This window comes from Cydia splendana, chromosome 9 (assembly GCF_910591565.1).
Source record: "Cydia splendana chromosome 9, ilCydSple1.2, whole genome shotgun sequence".
NCBI classification, from domain to species: Eukaryota; Metazoa; Arthropoda; class Insecta; order Lepidoptera; family Tortricidae; genus Cydia; species Cydia splendana.
Genome location: NC_085968.1, coordinates 7,479,323 through 7,499,278, shown reverse-complemented (window position 1 = coordinate 7,499,278; position 19,956 = coordinate 7,479,323). Strand labels below are relative to the sequence as shown.

Below are 19,956 nucleotides of genomic sequence, written 5' to 3'. Positions count from 1 at the left end.
GGCGGTATCTATACGATCTCCCAGGCTTTCTATTTTAGCTACCGCCCATGGCATTAAGAGAATTATTCGTAAAAATGTGCCCTACCGCAACACAACATCTGATTATTGCTCAATTATGTACTAGATTGACGTAAAAAATACTTAAAATATATAAAGTATTCAGAGTTCTTAACACTTTGCTCGATCTGTTACCAATGTCAGTGTCATTTGTGTGACACCCGTGTAACCACTGTTCTAAAGTTGGTGTAATGTAGAAGGTTTAAATATCTGTCCATAGTTTAGTCAGTCAAGCTGACTCAATGGTATATTCCGTACCTTTATCGGACAATATAAATGAAATTGAAATGTTAAATTGAGGTACAAGTATTGAATAGTGTAGTTTATTATAATATAATATTTAAAAGAGGATATGTTTAATGTACATTGTCATATTTAGATTACAATCACAATTTTATAAAGTATTTTTGTTAAGACACCATGTCTAATGTAGATTTGTCACAAATCATAATGTTCTGTGCATATTATGATTTAGACGTATGACTATGTCAGAGCTTATAAATAAATGAGTATATTCTTCTCATTAATGGTTTGTTTTTATTTCTTTGCTTTGAGCGAGAGATTAATGAGGTATTTTCCAACCATCAAACTTCATTGATCATCTGTAAGACTAGAATTTGGAATACGTTTATGAAAGAAATAGTTGAAACATCATAAACAATGCAAGTTTCAATGGGTACAGTATATACCTTTTTGTATATTCATGTCTATATAACTCGAACTAATATACTTTGAGATCTATTTTAATTTCAGTTTGTTTTCAACTATTGTGACGCATGGTTTATTGTGTTTAATTTTTGCACTATGGCACCGTTATGTATTGAACATACATTTCATGCTAACATCACCAACTATTTGAACGCGACACTAATACCTGCTCATATTGAATAACAACTGTTACTACTGGGGTAATTATAATATTAAATATTTTGAATTGCTTATAAACGCTTGTGCTATAAAAAAGCTTATTTGCTTTAAAGCTTTGAATAAAAACTGCACAACGCACATTCGCTTAAAGGGTATTTAACTAACATAAACTGCGTTTTCCTAATTCACATTAATATCATAAGTATCTAATACATTTTCTTACAAATGATATCACTATATATCTAATTTTATCTATACCTATTATCAGTTAAGTAGGTTAAGGATAAAGAAAATTTATTTATTTAATTGTTCCGATGTTCCTCCCTGTGCGACCCTTCGACGATTGAGTGGTCGTCAAAGGTACTCGTCCTTATATACGAATGCTCGTATCGGCCTAGATCGTGTAGCTATAGATAAAACACACAAATACGACTGGAATGCTACTAATCTCTGAACGTTATTGAATTAGGCATGTATTATATGACTGCGTAAACCAGATTAAAGTGTTACGACGATAGTGCCATGCATGACCTTGTTATGATGTATGGAATCAATGCTTCTTTTTGTTTCTTTGATTGGACATAATTCATTGCATGTCTGTGTATGCTGTGTAGTGCTATTTCTTCCCACGCCTGACTTTGAACTTTATTTTAACAGCTTAGAGTCCTGTTGCTTAATTAGACCAATTTGAATGACATCCAGATCAAAGGCGTTGTTGGTTTGCTGTATCGTCTTTGACCTTTGATAATTAATTGAACTAGTCCAAACGAAGGCGTGGGACTCGATATGTTTCCATCTGTGTCACCGTTGAATTGCTATACATATCACGTTTTCTTTTTTCATTTTAGGTGTATTCAACTTTTTCGGCTGCCCAATTGTTTTCTCGTTTAAATGACCCGTGGCGCTAGCATGTACTGTGTCGGCCGCCACTCACCCTTGACCGCTTGTGCTAGAACTCGGACTTGCTCGCAATGATGAGTATTCGTTTTTACTTATTTAGTTTATGATACACTGCAGGATGGCCACTGACATACCTATACATTTTATTCGACTTCATTTATCGAGATGACATTTTATCTGTCTTAATTTATGGAATAAACTTACCTATTAAGATGATACATCCCCATTGTTTCAAGGCCGAAAAATCACAATGTTTTCAAACCAATGACTAGTATTTTGAATGCCTTAAGTAATATGATGGCCTAAGTTTCAGAACCCATCCTGCAGTAGTTACTCTATTGTGTATTCGGTTAAATATGTAATGTATGCTAACTTTTGTTAATTGTTTATGATTCTTTTAATGTGGTAAATTTTTATGTGTGTCAATTTGCCACTACGACGAACTCTTGAAAAAAATTTATAACATATTTCAGTGCTCAAAAAAAAGTACTGTGGAAAAAGACAGGTCGTAATCATTTGTAATATTTTGTATTAATGAAAATACTTGCAGAAAAAGTTTCTTTTCTGTCAATATACAAATACGAAATGACAATAATAACCTTAACAACCTCTTTATTAGCACCTAGTTCTATTCCATTTAATCTTACAAAAATATGAATAATTTAAACATGTAGATTGGTTCGGTTTCTTTCAAGACAAGAGTACAAAAGCATTTTGTACTTGACAGAATTACAAAGGTATTTATCAACCGCTTTATTTCAATCGATTCGTGTGGTTGCAAATGCAATCTTATGCTCTACAAAAGAATGTTTACATTCCAAGCAAACATAAGGACGTGACTTGAGCTTGATAAAATAATTAGTTGAATTGTATTTTATACGAACATAATTCAATATATTATATTTTAAGTACTCTAGTTTTAGAACATTTAAGTACTTAAACCACTGCAGAAGCTATTAGACTTAAAATCTGATGTAAAACTTATTGTGTAAAAATAGTATCTAAAAGTAAAACTATAAAATTCCCGCTTCTCATTTTACGAGAGAATAATTGTATTTGACATACATATACATACACACTTTTTTACTTACTATTGGACACAACTTGAAACACACTACTCGCAGCTGCTTTTACCGCTGTGGGAAACTCTCATGAACGGAGTGACCAGATCGTTCATCGTCCTTAATTCAACGAAACAAGGCCTACACAATATGATGTTTACGTTGCTGTTAGTACTTAAACGCTTCTTGGATAACTTGAACTGTACAGTCAGCATCGATAGTAGCGGATGGAACAAGGCGTCAAAATTATCTGCTACCCTCGAATACTTTTCCAAATAGAGATAAATCTCTACATTTCGCGTTCAAAAGTAACTGTAACAGTCAAATTATTCGAAATCCAGAGACAAGTCTCTTTTTGTTAAGGTCAGGTGTTAGAAAATACTACTAACGTCATGTCATAAGTGACATGACGTGTAGTCTGATCCGCTATTTTTGATGATGCTGACTGTAGGACCTACGGACTCTACAATGTAGGTACCTCAAGTTCAAGACTGTTTTAAGTGCAAATTTATAGGTGTCTGTCTACTCTTTAATCGGAGATTGTGTCCGATTTTACAGACATATATTTACTTTTGTATGTGTCTAACAATGATATACAATCCCTCAGATAATTCTACATAAAAAACTTTGTCAAAAACTGTCGCTCAGTATGCGGTACAAAATGGAGTCTAGGATAGCTAGACTCCATTTCTCGTAGTATTATTTAGTTACCATAATTTTATTGTATTGTTAATTGCTTAGATATTGTTATACACTTTTGTTTTTATTTGTATAATTATTTATTAATTTTATTATACTTTTAGGTACTAACTTAAATATTATTTAAGTATGTAGTGGCTGTTACAGTGATTAACTAAGTACCTAATTAAAAAAAAATAAGTGAATAAACTGATTCACTTCAAAATTTTATACGACATGTCAGATACTACTAAAATAGGTATACTACAGCTTAATGAATTAAAATTATCATTTCGTTAATAAAAATAGATCAAGGGAAAAACTACATTTATGTTCACCACTTCATGATTATTTTTGGATTTTTTCACTACACTGCTGCATGTGTGATAACATGATAAGGTTGAAGTTAAATATTTTAAGTCATACCACTTCTCCAGTATTCTGCTTAGAATTCTTAGAACTTTAAAAGTTAAAATTATGTTTTGGAATAAAGCCTTTATAAAGGTCTTAAGGACTCTGGAGGGAAATTTGGACCTAGGACGACTAGAGGTACCATTTATAAATGTAATTAAAGCAACAGTCCATGCATGACTAAATATTAGCTGAGTGTATGTATAGTTATGTTATGTTATTCAATAAGGAAAAATCCATCATAAGGAAAAAGCGTTACCTACATATAACTAGGTTATCAGAAACAGCCATTATAAAAAAATGCTAAAAATACAGTTAGATCCGCCATCTTCTAGGTACACGAGATATTACGGAAAAAATAATTACGTAAAAGCTAGCTAACCAACTTCAAGTGCATGATCTTGATACAAACGGTAGGCCTACCAATTATGTAATAAATACATATTTATCTTGTCGTGTATAATGACGATAGATGAAAATTATGCCTACACGTGTAATGTCATTTTAATTTCCTATTGATTTACGTTCTCACTAGTAAACGGAATAAAATTAAGTGTATTTATTATTGTTGTTGATGAAAAACGACAATTTTGTTCAGTATTTTCTCATATCCCACTATTTTCTTACTCTTTGCTTGTGGTACATTACCGACAGTATTTAAATTTATTACTTTATTTAATTGTGGTGCTTTAGTTTTTTTATTTGCGTAGCTTGCTTTACAAGAGTGGAAGAAATAAAGCCGAATGAAGATGTTTTCAGGACACATTCTGTCGAAGGAATTGTATGTATATCATCGTGTAACTACTTAATCCATTTATTCGTTCAGAACTCCACATTGACAGAATTTGCCGCGAAAATTTCACCAATCGACTTCAACATACTCTTCAATCTCTTCATAATTTTTGGTTCGATCTATTTTGTCCCATATTGATCGAGGTCTGTATTAAATTATATACTAAATGGAACTCCTACTCGTAAATTATACCCAGTTGCATCCTAAAGTGTGGCGTGGCCATTAGATTTTACTAAGACCCCTGCAAACTAAACTAGCCCTATACTCTGTATCTTTAGGTATTTAAAAAAGAGTAAACAAAATCTACCCGCAAATGGCTTCTTAAGCCAGTTGAGGGTAGATGGAAACATTACATGATCAAATAATGTAGGTTAAAGTCAGGTCGTTCAGTGACAGATCCATGTGGTTTGTTATTTGGTTGGTTAATCAATAAATGTTATAACTACCCGAAAATGTACAAATTATTTGTTTTCTTTTATTTAAGTACCTAAAGATAAACACTATAAGAGAGTAGTATATAACACTATATATGTACGAGCACTTCTCTCGAGAGTATAGTATATAACACTATAAGAAATAACTTAGTTAATAGGTTAAATTACAGTTCTTAGGTTTCATTGGAATTCGTAATTAATTTTTCAATTCAGATTTTATTTATTTATTTACTAGTATGACCAAGACTTCATTTTCGTTTGCGAAACTATTTAGTTAATTTGGCATTAATGTTCAGTATTACACAGTTGATATTTGCATTGTTTTGATATCGGTTGTTAACCTACTTTGTTCGATTATATTTTTTTGATAATGTTTTAAACTAATATTGGGTTTTTATCTATTATTTTTTAAGGATTGTTTTATAATGGAGTAAATGTCAATAATGAACTTAAATATTTTACCGGCATTTATTCAACTATTGGCAGTCATTGAAAACCTTATGAAAATAATTCCAAAGGTTTTTTTTTTTTCAAACAAATATATTTAACTATGATCACGACCAGCTTACCGCTCAATAGGTACGTCAACACCACAAGCATATTTTTATCAAGATGTACAAGTATGGCCTCGGAGTTCAATATATATTATGTAAAGTAAATTAACTATCATATAGGTTAGGTATGTATTTGTTATTTTTGTAACAATATTATAGGCGCATGTACGTGGGCCATACTGAAAGTTTCTGGATTTAGATATATGAGCTATTTTTTCTAAGTGGCCAGTCCAGGAATTTTCAGTATGACCTAAGTATAAAAGAAGAGAACGTTATTAGTTATTAGCGAAGCCCTAGACTTGCAAGTATGTTAACTTTTCTTCTCAATCAATATTTGATAATTGTGATATATAACCATTTCCAAATTTACTATATGTAGCTTATATACTTTTCTGTATGTAACATTGTATCTTTTTATTAGTCCAAATATCATTCCATCGCAGATCTATTGAATGTTTAACCTTTGTTATATAGTTTATAAATGAGCAATATTTTTGTTACTATTAGTTATTTAAGATATAAATAAATATACAGATGTAAGATATTTAAATTAGCAAATAAATACAATGTAAATTAACGGTTGTTTTTGTAAAAGGGACCTTAATTTGAAGTATTCTTATGAATATGAAACAAGGAACTAAATTATAAAAAGTAATAATGAGTCATATTGTCGAACAATTGATACTACAATTATTCTAAATTATAACGTTTTAAGGGCGCATTTAAACAAACAAATTTTTATTTACGATATGGGTGCCTTACTCCTACGCTAGAGCAAAACGCCCATATTTGTCAGCCATATGTGATATTTCCAGACAAAAATATCTTTGTTCGTTTTGTTTAAACAAATTACATCTTTATACCATTAGCGCCGTATAGCCAACCGACAAAGTTTTGCCTGGAAACATCACAGTAACTTGAAAGAGTATGATAAAGACCCGAGTTTTTTTTCAGCGGTGAGCAAAGAACCGATAGGAAACAGCCAAGAGGTGCCAAACTCGCGGCCGCCGGAGCCGGCGCGGCCCCCGCCGCCCGCGCGGCCGCCGGCGGCGCCCCACTACCCCCTGCCGGCGGCGCCCGTGAACTCTGGAGGCCTGTTCTCCTCGATAAAAGGTGGCGCTGGCAGCTTTTTGAAGAATCTGAAGGACACCTCTTCGAAGGTCATGCAGACTGTTCAACAGTGAGTAATACGAAATAATAAACTTTTTAACTTTTGTCTGCCAATGTTAGCTAAACCGAAATTCCGTTAAGTTTTTAGCTTTTATTTATTGTACCTAAGCTTTAACTATATATTTTTTTTAATTTCAGGTCTATAGCGCGAACAGATTTAGACATGAGTTACATTACAAGTCGCGTGCTTGTGATGCCGTACCCGTCCGAGGGATTGGAGAGCGCATATAAGACTAATCACATTGACGACGTCAGGGTATGTACTATTGTCTATTACATTCTTATAGGAATAGGTACTATGTAAGAGTGAAATATACTATAGTGTAAACAACGTTATTTACGGTATTTGACGTCTGTCACTCACTACAGCAACACTACGTAAAATGTCTTGCACATTGAAATCACAAAGGAAAACAACTGCACTGCGAACGTTTACGTTCTACGTCTTTTTTTTTTTAATTTTAGTGTTGTCCGGACACCACCGTTATGAATCGGTAGTCGTCTAAGTAAATCGATATGAATTTTTCATTTTTCTTTTAATAAAAATAAGGAAAAGGTGGATAATTAACTGTAAATATGGATATATTTATCGTCACTTAACAGACAACAAATTTGACACAGAAATAACATAAATAAACTTTAAAATAGATCCCCAGTTAGTTTCAATTTTGACAATGGGTGCGACCTACTCGGTCGGTGTATTAAATACACCGACCGACCGGTAGCTTGCGGGAAAACCATATAATTCTAGCTTTATTTAAATCTCAAATAAAAATTCATTATACGTCACAATTCGATACCTCAGTCTACGTGCCATCCAATCGTAATCGCTTGCTGTGACAATCGATTTGCGTTAGTTACATCTCTATATACGTCAGTCATAATGTGTCAAATACCGTAAATAAAGTTGTTTACACTATAAGTAAGTAAAAAAAACTATAAACTGGTAATCGAAAGCGTAAAATTAAGTCAGAGCTTAGGCTCTGACTGTACCTACGATGTTATTTCATTGTTAACTCTATTGCGCTAAACAGTCGGTCCAAAAACAAATAGGATATAAATATTAACCATTTTTTAGGGTTCCGTACCTCAAAAGGAAAAAACGGAACCCTTATAGGATCACTCGTGCGTCTGTCTGTCTGTCCGTCTGTCACAGCCTATTTTCTCGGAAACTATTACTGGACCAATTAAGTTGAAATTTGGTACACATATGTCAATTAGTGACCCAAAGATGGACATGTTTTTTTATAATTTTAAAATACATAGGTTCGAAGTTATTTAAGAAAATAGCCAAAAAACCGGGCAAGTGCGAGTCGGACTCGCGCACGAAGGGTTCCGTACCATAATGCAAAAAAAAAAAACGAAAAAAAAAAACAAAAAAAAACGGTCACCCATCCAAGTACTGACCACTCCCGACGTTGCTTAACTTTGGTCAAAAATCACGTTTGTTGTATGGGAGCCCCATTTAAATCTTTATTTTATTCTGTTTTTAGTATTTGTTGTTATAGCGGCAACAGAAATACATCATCTGTGAAAATTTCAACTGTCTAGCTATCACGGTTCGTGAGATACAGCCTGGTGACAGACAGACGGACGGACGGACGGACGGACGGACGGACGGACGGACGGACGGACGGACGGACAGCGAAGTCTTAGTAATAGGGTCCCGTTTTACCCTTTGGGTACGGAACCCTAAAAATGACCATTCCCCCCCTTTATCTCCGAAACTATTGGGTCTAAAATTTTGAAAAAAATACACAACAAAATAGGTCTTTACCTATAGATGACAGGAAAACCTATTAGAAATGTGCAGTCAAGCGTGAGTCGGACTTATGTACGGAACCCTAGAAACGCGAGTCAGACTCGGACTTGGCCGGTTTTTTGTTGTTGTGAATTCAACGATTATTGATGTGGGCCTAATTTTCTGTACGATTTTGACTTGCGGTTCCTGATAAAAACTAGCAATCAACGCAAATAAAACCTCAAACAATTATGATGTTACAATATTTTCTTTTCCTTAGGCCTTTTTAGAAACGCGTCACCCCGGCGGCAAGTACTGCGTGTTCAACCTGTACCGCGGCGGCCGCCTGCACTTCCCCCGGCACGCGACGGTCACGGACGCGTGGCAGCTGTGGCCCACGCCCGCGCACCGCGCCCCTCTCCTGGCGCCACTCTACAGGCAACTGCAGGGCATGTACCAGTGGCTGGGGCGTGATGAGCGCGCCGCCGCTGTCATCGCTTGCCAGGTACATAGTCATGCTGGCAGACTATGAATTTCTCTTTCTACCGTCTCCATCTCTTCTGTCCCTACACTACATCTGAATGTGCCGTCATCGAAAGAAGGTGCAATTCATTTAGACGTTCTTTACGTAGGACGCTACACGGAAGCTTGATATTCACTCCACTCTCGGGTCAACTGCCTTCTATTCACAGTGTAAGGAGGCTTGTAGGTAATAGTTGTGATATCTATCTATAGTTCTATTTGTTAGTCAGTTTCTTTTGATACATCCTATGGGTATTTAATCGATGTAGTAACAAAGAGTAAGTAAAGGAAATTCCTGAAACCACATTTTTTTTTAATCTTAGTAGTGTTTGTGTCTCCCAAGATCGTCCGTTGAAATATGTACTTAACCTGTCGTCTAACAAGCCGTCAAAAAAAAGCACCTATATCTACCCCGACCGGAGATCTCCGTCAAGTATTCTGTACCCCGTATTTGTTACGGACGGAGATCCCCGGCCATTTTAACCCCAGTCAAGAGCAGTTTTTTATAAATCAAATAAAAGCAGTTTTTCACCTGCCAATTTTAACGGGTTCTAAAAAAAAATCGGTCGTAACAAATCTGGGGTTGCCGACGCGCATGGGGAGCGGGAGACAAGGCTAACGAACAATTGGCCGGAAATCTCCGGCCTGTGTAGACGACAGGTGTAGTAATGTTGTATGTTTCCCACAGGACGGCAAGTCAATGTCGTGCATGGTACTATGCGGACTGCTGTTGTACGCGAAGCTGGTGACGGTGCCGGAGGACGCGCTGCAGATCTTCGCCGTGAAGCGCGCGCCCGCCAACATGCCGCCCAGCCAGCTCCGATACCTATACTATCTCAATAATATCATTAGGTAGGTCCCTTAAAAATTATCACGTACTTCTAGTAGGTACTCGCGTCATTTTTCATCATCACCATATCAGCCAGCGACGCCATATGTGAAACGCGACTTTAAGTATGGACAAAAAGAATAGATAGTATAGAGGGGTCCTGTCATTGTAAATTTTGTAGTCACTGTAAATTTACTGTCATCTATCAACACACGACTAAAACTCAAAATGAAAACGTATAAAGTTATCAAAAAATGTATATACAGGGTGGAAAGGCACGACGATCCTTTCCGGAAATGGGAGATAGTTTAGCCTAAGCTCTATATTTTCTCCATAGAAACTATGTTAATATGGGCAACCGTTTCTAAATTATGACCTTTTAAACATCCACGCAAAAAACTACTTTGTTCTAACCCTAACAGGTGACAGGGTCAATGACCTTACTTGTAAACAATCAGTATTCGACAGGAAATTATGCTAATTTGTTGCCATCTAACCATTTTTAGGTCTGCTTACAGCACGGTAAGAATCATTGCAGGATTTTCGCTTTCTTAGTGGTTCCACTTGTTCAATACTTGAATGAAATAGTTATGTTATTCCTTAATATTAATAATACTAACCACAACATTGTTTACAACGACAGTTCAAATGGTGACATTGACAACCACTCAAAAGTACGCAATCGTCTTATAAATATCTCTGGTTTCCTTGACTGATAAAAAGGTTTTAGTTTCTTAACACGTTTCACAAAATTATTTTCGAATAATTGGAAACTATCTAAAATAATTAAAAATAACAAGTAGGTTGTGTTAGTTGCACCAAATGAACTTGCAAAAATGAAATACTAAGAATAAATCAAGAATAAATACTTCTTCAATACCAAACTAACAAACCTTCTTGCGTGGTAGGAAATAGACAAGACGTCTGATGTTTGAAATTAAATTTTCATTGAACTATACTTATTGAATGTCATATTCTTCAAATAAAAATGTTAGATGCTCGTGGCTATTTAAATTTGTGGGGCTGTGTAAAAGATATGGTGTACCAAACCAAACGGAATGTGAAACTGCGAACGAAATGAGACAAAGGCTAATTGGTGCTTTCTGCGGAGGATAAATGACGAAGAGCATACACTATATCGCATGTGCATCGACATACTCGGGTACGGTCTGCGGCGGCGTTGTAATACACGGAGGTACATTTGAACACCGTATGTGAAAAGAAGATAGTATTAAATATTGGAAAAAAGTAATTATCTAAGAAAGTAATAAAATTGTTTGTAATATTTTTGCATGCATTTGATTTATTTGACATTTATGCGTCATTCATACATCATTGCGATACTGTCAACGATCGGAAAAAAGTGTAAAGTCCCGAGCTTTCCCGACGGAGATCCTTAATCTAGCCGTCATATGCACATGCTATAGGGTTATCACCACAGTTAAAAAGTAGTATTTTTGCAATTTTTATTTTTTACTCAATTAACGATTCTTACCATTACCAATAGTCTCTGTATCACTTAAACGACCTAATACTTCCGGGAAGGATCGTCGTGCCTTTCCACCCTGTATATGGATAAATGATTTTATAATTTTTATATAATTTTTATCCATGTTCATTGTTGAAAATTGTTAAATATGAAACGGTGTCGTCACGCCATCTAGCCGAGGATAGGCTAAAGGTGTGTGCGCCACCTATTCGAGAATGACTTTTACTTGAATTCCGAGGCACGTTTTTTCCTTAGACTTTATTCGTCTTATACGAAGTTACATATGTCTTTGGTATGGAGTAGCGCCCGACAACGCAAGTCGTGCTAAGCGGAAGCGGTCAGTAGTGAATAGGTCTTTGAAACAATGGTGTGACTTTTAGTAAATTGAATATTTGTTCAAACCAGACTGCCTCTATTTTAGTCACCGTATAAATAGTCTGACAATTAATAATAAATTACAATTCTCCTTCTTTAAAAAAATGTTCCATCGTGTGTTCCGAGCTCAAACACTTTCCTTATTTTATGTATACACAGGACTTGCCTCATTCCTGATCTAACTCTAAATAACAAGAAAAGTATAAGGTTAAGCAACAACCAAATATATATATTATTTCACCAAATACCCGATTGATTGTTTTTGTTTCAGGCCAGAACCAATCCTCCCGCACTTTAGGCCAGTTACTCTAGTCTCCCTAACTATTCAACCAGTACCATTATTTACGAAAGCCAGGTGAGATATTTGTAATATTTTTACCCCTTCTGAAGTGTATAGAGTGTAATGTTTTTAAACTATATTTTTCTTTGACACATAATTTAATATTTTGTTGCCTATGTTTAAGCCCAATTTAATTCAATTTGAATTAAAATCCTATGAAGTACATCACATGCAACCTACAATTATAAAATTGGAGAATTGATAACAAATAGACATAACCAAATAGTAGTAGATAAGATTGCTTTCATTTTCTGTAATGCATGCTTTAAAATGCATCAAAGGTATTCACTTTTTTTGTTTATCATTCAATACTTTACCGAAATATTAAAAAAATACAAATAATTTTCTAATACTCTTACTAATTTTCAGGGATGGTTGTAGACCATTTATTGAAGTATTCAACGAAGATAGGGTTTTGTTGTCGACGCTACAAGACTACGACAGATTACACATGTACACAGCACAGGAAGGCAAGGTAACGAAGTAATCGAAGTAGTAATCACATTACACCGTGAATAACTTGATTTTCCAGTCATCTGATCTGTTTGTTCCGTTTTTCAGGTGACATTACCACTAGACACGACGGTATGCGGGGACGTGCTGGTAGTAGCATCGCACGCGCGCCAGCAGCTCGGCCGAGTGCACACGGTGCCCATGCTGTCCGTGTCCTTCCACACCGGCTTCCTGCAGCCCACGCAGCACGCCATCAAGTTCACCAGGCAAGTGACTCGCCGCCAGTAGCTCGCTCGCATGACCCAGGAGACAACACGTAACACAGAAGGGAACCACGGCAGAGTGACAAAAAAGCTTGCTCTACCCAAACACTACATCTAATATAGGCCATCTACGGTGAACATCTATAGGTAACCCATTAACAAGCATTGATATCCAAAAATAAAATGTGAAATGTCCATAACATAGACAACAATAAAGTCATTTTTCTCAAAAATGGACGGCAAAGTCTACTTTGCTATTTAAAAAATAGGTCGCGAAGTGCGGAGTTTATGGTCAGTCAAAAATTAAAAAGTTAAAAACATTGCAGTTTCGGTTTTGGGACTGCAATGTTGCATACAAATTCCATTATTTGTCGAGTTCCAAACTTTTTAAAAGTTTAAATGGCCATATCAAATGAAGGCACAGGCCCATTTAACAGCCAAACAGATGATAAGTACTTATTATTATAATGTTAGTATCGCGACTATTTAGCTGTCTCAAATAGGTTGGCGTATTTTCGGCAGAAAAATACACTTCTATTTTAAAATTTAAAAATAAAAAGGCGGCAAATTTTCAATTGTTTCTACTTTTTTCTGTGAAAATATATACGTACAACGTTGCTTTTGTAAAATATTTCTATTATATTTATATTCCATGCACCATTTTTGAGAAAAGCACTATATATGACTCGGCTGGAAGGCTACTTGCTGGCTTCGGATTCAATTAAACGGACTCCCAAGGTCGTCCGTTTAAAACGAATCCTCAGCCTGCAAGTAGCTACTTCCGAGCCTCGACAATAATGTACTATTAGTTATCGGTATTGTGACGTCTTTGAGGTGTTATTCGCGCAATTTTTACTTATATTGGTTTTGACGGTACTATTACCCTATTTACCCTATTTTAGCCTATATACGTCCCACTGCTGGGCACAGGCCTCCTCTCAAGCACAAGAGGGTTTAGGCTATAGTCCCGACGCTGGCCCAATGCGGTTTGGGGACTTCACATACACCTTTGAATTTCTTCGCGGATGTATGCAGGTTTCCTCACGATGTTTTCCTTCACCGAAAAGCTAGTGGTAAATATCAAATGATATTCCGTACATAAGTTCCGAAAAACTCATTGGTACGAGCCAGGATTTGAACCCACGACCTCCGGATTCAAAGTCGGACGTAAGATCCACTCGGCTACCACCGCTCTACTAATTAATGAATACTCTAAAAGGTGTTAATTCCCACCCTCAGAACCGAGATCGACGGAATAGAAGACACAACCCCGGTCAACGACCACTTCCCCTCCAACGTCTCTGTCGTCATCAGCCTCGTGGTTCAGAACGGGGAGCGCCGCAAGCCGCGCTCCGACCCCTGGGAGGAGGACCACTCCTTCCCGGTGCGGACGCCGGACGTGCTGTTCTCTACCACGCTGGAGAGAGACGAGACCATCGATAACTTTGGTAAGTTACACTATTGTACATGAAAGAGACAACTATGGTCAACGACCACTTCCCCTCTATGTCAATGGTTATTAGCTTCGTCGACTAAAACGGAGAGCGCCACAAGCCGCGCTCCGACCCCTGGGAGGAGGACCACTCCTTCCCGGTGCGGACGCCGGACGTGCTGTTCTCTACCACGCTGGAGAGAGACGAGACCATCGATAACTTTGGTAAGATACACTATTGTACATGAAAGAGACAACCACAGTCAACGACCACTTCCTCTCTGTGTCCGTGTTTATTAGCTTCGTAGATCAAAACAAGGAGCGCCGCAAAAGTGCTCCGACCCGTGGGAGGAGGACCACTCCTTCCCGGTGCGGACTCCGGACGTGCTGTTCTCTACCACGCTGGAGAGAGACGAGACCATCGATAACTTTGGTAAGATACACAATTGTACATGAGAGGGACAACCATAGTCAATGACCACTTCCCCTCTGTGTCACTGGTTATTAGCTTCGCAGACCAAAACAGGGAGCGCCGCAAAAGTGCTCCGACCCGTGGGAGGAGGACCACTCCTTCCCGGTGCGGACTCCGGACGTGCTGTTCTCTACCACGCTGGAGAGAGACGAGACCATCGATAACTTTGGTAAGATACACTATTGTACATGAAAGAGACAACCACAGTCAACGACCACTTCCTCTCTGTGTCCGGGGTTATTAGCTTCGTAGATCAAAACAAGGAGCGCCGCAAAAGTGCTCCGACCCGTGGGAGGAGGACCACTCCTTCCCGGTGCAGACTCCGGACAACCTGTTCTCTACCGCGCTGGAGAGAGACGAAACCATCGATAACTTTGGTAAGATACACTATTGTACATGAGAGAGATAACTATAAACGACCACTTCCCCTCTGTGTCCGTGGTTATTAGCTTCGTCGACCAAAACGGGGAGCGCCGCAAACGCGCTCCGATCCCTGGGAGGAGGACCACCACGCTGGAGAGACGAGACGGTCGCTAACCTTTGGTATATTCCTAATATTTCCTTTAATGTAGAATGCTATATATAAATCATAGACACAGTAATAATATAAAATTGTCTATGATATGAAGTAATTATTCCTTAGCATGCGAAGAAATTAAAAGAATATAATTATATGCTGTAGATTTTAATTCAATATGATTGATTGGCTGTCTAATTTTCGACTACATCTTTAATATCAATTAATTATATATATTAGATATTAGCTCGTATGTTTTCGCGTGTATTTATGTAATTTATAATAATAATATGTATGTTTACGCAGCTAACCTCCGAAGCAACCCTACGGCTATACCGTCCACAAGTATGTCGTAGTGCGTGTTTTAGACACTCTTGGTTGTAGATATTGCACCACGTTTTATTTCTAATATGTACAACATGTTTAATATTTTCCAAACATGTAACGAAACATCATATGTGTCGTTTCCAAGCTAATTAAAAATCTCACTTTGTCGCTAGCCATAAGGACGCTTTGACAAGTTATTCGTAAAGATACAAGCAAATCTCGTCCTTATGGTAAGCGACAAACTGGGATTTTTAACTAGACCTCCACACATATTTACTCACATGCATGTATATATGTTTTAGTTATTTATTACTAAATTATATACGAATGTTTCATTTATATTTGTTTTAACGCTATCATATTTTATTAGCTACTAAGGGTACACATACATATTATATTACACATGTTTATCGTTCAAATTGCTAATTCAATTGTTCGATTAAATAATGCAATGTAACGAAACTCGCAAGCGAGTTCTCGCATCGTCTAAAAGGGTCAATCGCACTTACTTGACGGACTAATAAATGTCAGTGAGTAGTGAACTGACTGACATTTATCAGTCCGACTGAGTAGTGAACAGTAGTGATAATTCATATACAAACAATAAAAAATTGTGATCGTTTTAACGGCAATAAACCGACCCTAAATGAGCGTTAATCGCCTTTAATTATGTCACCTCCACGTCGCACGAGAAATTCATACACAATGTTAGTAAATAGGCTTCGAGTCTCTAATAGCCTACTATAATAACATTGTTCGCAACAGTGACAGCGGAGTACCCGGCCGCGGAGGCCGCGCCGCCCCCCTCGCGGCCCGCGCCGCCCGCCCCCTCCCCCGCGCCGCCGCGCCCGCCGCGCCCCGCGCCGCCCGCCCCCTGTCCCCCGCCCGCCGACACCGCGGACTTCCTCAACCTCGCCACGCCTAAACCCAAGGAGGAGAAGAAGCTCAAGACCGAGGACTCGTTCGACTTCTTCGGGATGATGGAGAAGCAGGATGACGCGTTTGGAGACTTTCTTGGCGGGCGGACGGCGGCTGATAATCCGCAGGTATTTTTTTTAAATTTAAATATGACGTTAAATGCGCTTATCGAAACGAAAGGAAGAACCCGAATGATGAAAAGAAACTTTAATGACGACACGTTTGACTTCTTTAATTGTTATGAAAAGAAAATGACTTTATACAATTTTCTCGACCCTTTATAAACTATATTATTTTAATGAAAATTGTATATATTTTGTCATTCCTTTCCTATATGACATTTATTTTAGTTTATAACTAATATTTTTTACGTACGAAACTCATTTAAATACGGCTCATGGTTCAAATTCATAGTCATAACCAACCGTTCCTAAAGGCCCAATATATTTCCAGCCGTTCTCGTCGGAATCCATATTCGGTTCGGTGCCGGCACCGGCGGCGGCGGCGGCAGCGGCGGACGCACCGGTGCCGGCCGCGGACCCCAACTTCGACCCATTCGGGCTCAACGAGCCGCTGCCCAAGCAGGACAACCTGCTCACTCCGCAGCTAATCAAGGAGGATGGTGAGTTCATCTTTGTTGCTGATGACTTTTATTTACGACGACTGACTTTTTTTTTATCGAGTTCAAAATATGTTCCAGACTGGAACTTCCAGTGTCAGAAGACTAACATCTGTTCCAATAAGTTCGACTAAGGGTCGTTTGCACCAAACCGTCTGTCACCGTTATAGCGTTCGCTAGATTTTATTGTATTGAAAGTTTCATAGTTCTCTGCTGCTTGACGTTGATCAGTCTGTTAATTGTGGTTGGTGCAACTGGCCCTAAACCGAAAGCACGGAACATTTGGTAATTGTATAAAATAAATAAACGTCAAATTTGAATGTGCTATGCTGGCACAGGGGAGCCGTGTGTATAACCACCGAGTGCGCCGGGCGCAATAGACTGGCATTACGGGGTGATCCAAAGAGGCGCCATTTAAAATAGCGAATAAGAAGTTATTAGGGTCAACAACGTCGTGGTTGCTTTGTTGATGGGAACTTCTAGTTTAGATCCCTAACTTAATTAGGTATGTATTTACTAATCCTATACCCAAACCGCGGCAAAAGTAGGTACCGCACCAACCGTCTGAGCTAAAGGATAGTCCTGTAGGATTCCTACCTAGTTTTTAACATGTTTACTCGGTCTCTGGCACAGTCCGATCACAGAGCGTGCCTCTAGATCAGCTGAAGAAGGACCCGTTTGCGGAGCTGGGCCTGCTAGGGTCCAGCATCGGGCACGGCTCGGCGCCGGGCGGCTCGGCGCGCGCCTCGCCCGCGCACGCGCCGCCCGCCCCGCACGCCCCGCACCCCGCCACCCCCGCCCGGTCCCCGCAGCACCAGCCTGACTACAGGTATCTGCTCGTGTTGCGATGCTTATATACTTGGTCAAGCAGATCTTGTCAGTAGAAAAAGGCGGCTAATTAGAAAAATGTAGGCGCGAAGTGATAACGTCCCATAGAAAATTTGAATTTCGCGCATTTTTTTACTGACAAGATTTGCTTGACCAGCTATACTTACAATGACGTTTGATATATGTACTTACATACATATACATTATGGCGCATTGCAAAGTGCGCGTGAGGCGCCTTGAAAGATTAGCCAATTTAGTCAACCTTGCAAAAACCTACATCATTCTCTTAATCTGCCTACACAAATGTGATCAGAAAACCGAAATCTACACCTTACATTAATCACTAATCGTAAGTAGGTACTCAATGTATTTGAATTGGACAATAAGATCTCAACGGACCTAAAGACTATTCCATGTAATAAAACTATGTGAGTAACTCTGTAATAATTAACACTATGATTATAAAAGTAAAATAATTGATTGTTACAACGAAACAAATGCTATAGAGTCATTGCGTCAGTTTACCTGGTAAACTTTACCGTCCACTTGGCATAGTTGCTACAAAGAATTGCGTATCGTTTCAATATACAAGTATATATTCAAATTATACGCAATTTTGTAGTAACTACGCCAAGTGGACGAAAACAGGCACTGACACAAATGACCCTATCTCTTGTTTATAATGCCCACTTTAAAATTAAAATAATTACAACGATTACTTCCAGTCGAACACACTTCGAACCAGCCAAAACGCCGATGGATGACAAGCCTAAAAAACCGGCGGATGTGTTTGGAGACCTGTTAGGCAGCCAGGGCTACGAGTTCGCGGCCAAAAAAGACGCTGGCCCGCGGACTATGAACGCCATGCGTAAGGAGGAGATGGTCAAGGAAATGGACCCGGAGAAGATTAAGATACTTGATTGGGTGAGAATTGTAAATTTTTTTTAGTCTTGCAATCATCATCATCATCATCAGGCTATAGTAGTTCACTGCTGGACATAGCCCTCCCCTAAAGAGCGCCATAGCGCCCTGTCCTCAGCTTGCCGCATCCAGCATCTGCCTGCAGTCTTGCAATACTAATTCGTTTCTATTCATAACTACATTCCATACCGAATTTACCTGCGTTCCTTAGGGTGGTATTCCACCTATCCAATTTCTTTATCCAATGTGTATTGCGTCTCACATTTTGCTTTAATGAGAGAGTGAGACGCACTGACATTTGGACATGTGGAATCCTAACTCGTTCATATTCTCATCTCTTCCTCATTGTCAACTAGTGCGTCGTCCACTTTAAAAATCCTTTTCATCACACTTGCTCGGAAAAGATGTATTTACACGTAGGGCTTGCGGGCGGGAAATTGAATTTTTCGCCCTAGGGCGGAAAAAATCTTTTCCGAGCAAGTGTGATGAAAAACACTTATTTACACGTAGGGCTTGCGGGCGGGAAATTGAAATTTTCGCCCTAGGGCGGAAAAGTGTTTTATACAGAAGTTTGTTTTTATTAATTCTCCTTTTTTTCCTTACAAGTGTGATGAAAAACATTGTGTGTGCCACGGGCGGTAAAGAAATTCCGAACTCGTGAACATTTTAAGCCCTCGCTTCGCGTCGGGCTTAAAATTGACACTCGTTCGTAATTTCTTATTTCCCGCCCTTAATACACAATGTACTATTTCATCTCTCCTGTTCGGAAAGTTCACCTTTCGTAGGCTGATAGCCGGGTGGAAAATTGCAATTCCCACCCTAGGGTGGAAAGTATTTTTTTTTAATTTGTACTTCGAACAACGACTCAGCCATATTATGCCATATTATTCAAATAAAAGCTCTCATATTAGCTTCGGCATTTCAGACCAAGTATTATCGAAATTGGATGTCAATTGCATTGCATTATTAAGAAAAATTATACTAC

General features: G+C 38.2%; 1 protein-coding gene across 1 annotated transcript in view; it reads left to right on the top strand.

Annotated features, from left to right (window-relative positions):
• The window catches only part of LOC134793486 (cyclin-G-associated kinase), a 32,162-nt gene that overhangs the window by 8,977 nt on the left and 3,229 nt on the right, over positions 1 to 19,956 (top strand). Inside the window, exons 6-18 of the mRNA XM_063765070.1 lie at positions 6,710 to 6,935; positions 7,064 to 7,181; positions 8,947 to 9,171; positions 9,877 to 10,040; positions 12,153 to 12,236; positions 12,591 to 12,696; positions 12,783 to 12,940; positions 14,177 to 14,385; positions 15,665 to 15,703; positions 16,451 to 16,731; positions 17,057 to 17,225; positions 17,856 to 18,051; positions 18,776 to 18,974. Of these exons, the coding sequence (XP_063621140.1) occupies positions 6,710 to 6,935; positions 7,064 to 7,181; positions 8,947 to 9,171; positions 9,877 to 10,040; positions 12,153 to 12,236; positions 12,591 to 12,696; positions 12,783 to 12,940; positions 14,177 to 14,385; positions 15,665 to 15,703; positions 16,451 to 16,731; positions 17,057 to 17,225; positions 17,856 to 18,051; positions 18,776 to 18,974 (2,174 nt within the window). The remainder of the gene's footprint in view (positions 1 to 6,709; positions 6,936 to 7,063; positions 7,182 to 8,946; positions 9,172 to 9,876; positions 10,041 to 12,152; positions 12,237 to 12,590; positions 12,697 to 12,782; positions 12,941 to 14,176; positions 14,386 to 15,664; positions 15,704 to 16,450; positions 16,732 to 17,056; positions 17,226 to 17,855; positions 18,052 to 18,775; positions 18,975 to 19,956) is intronic.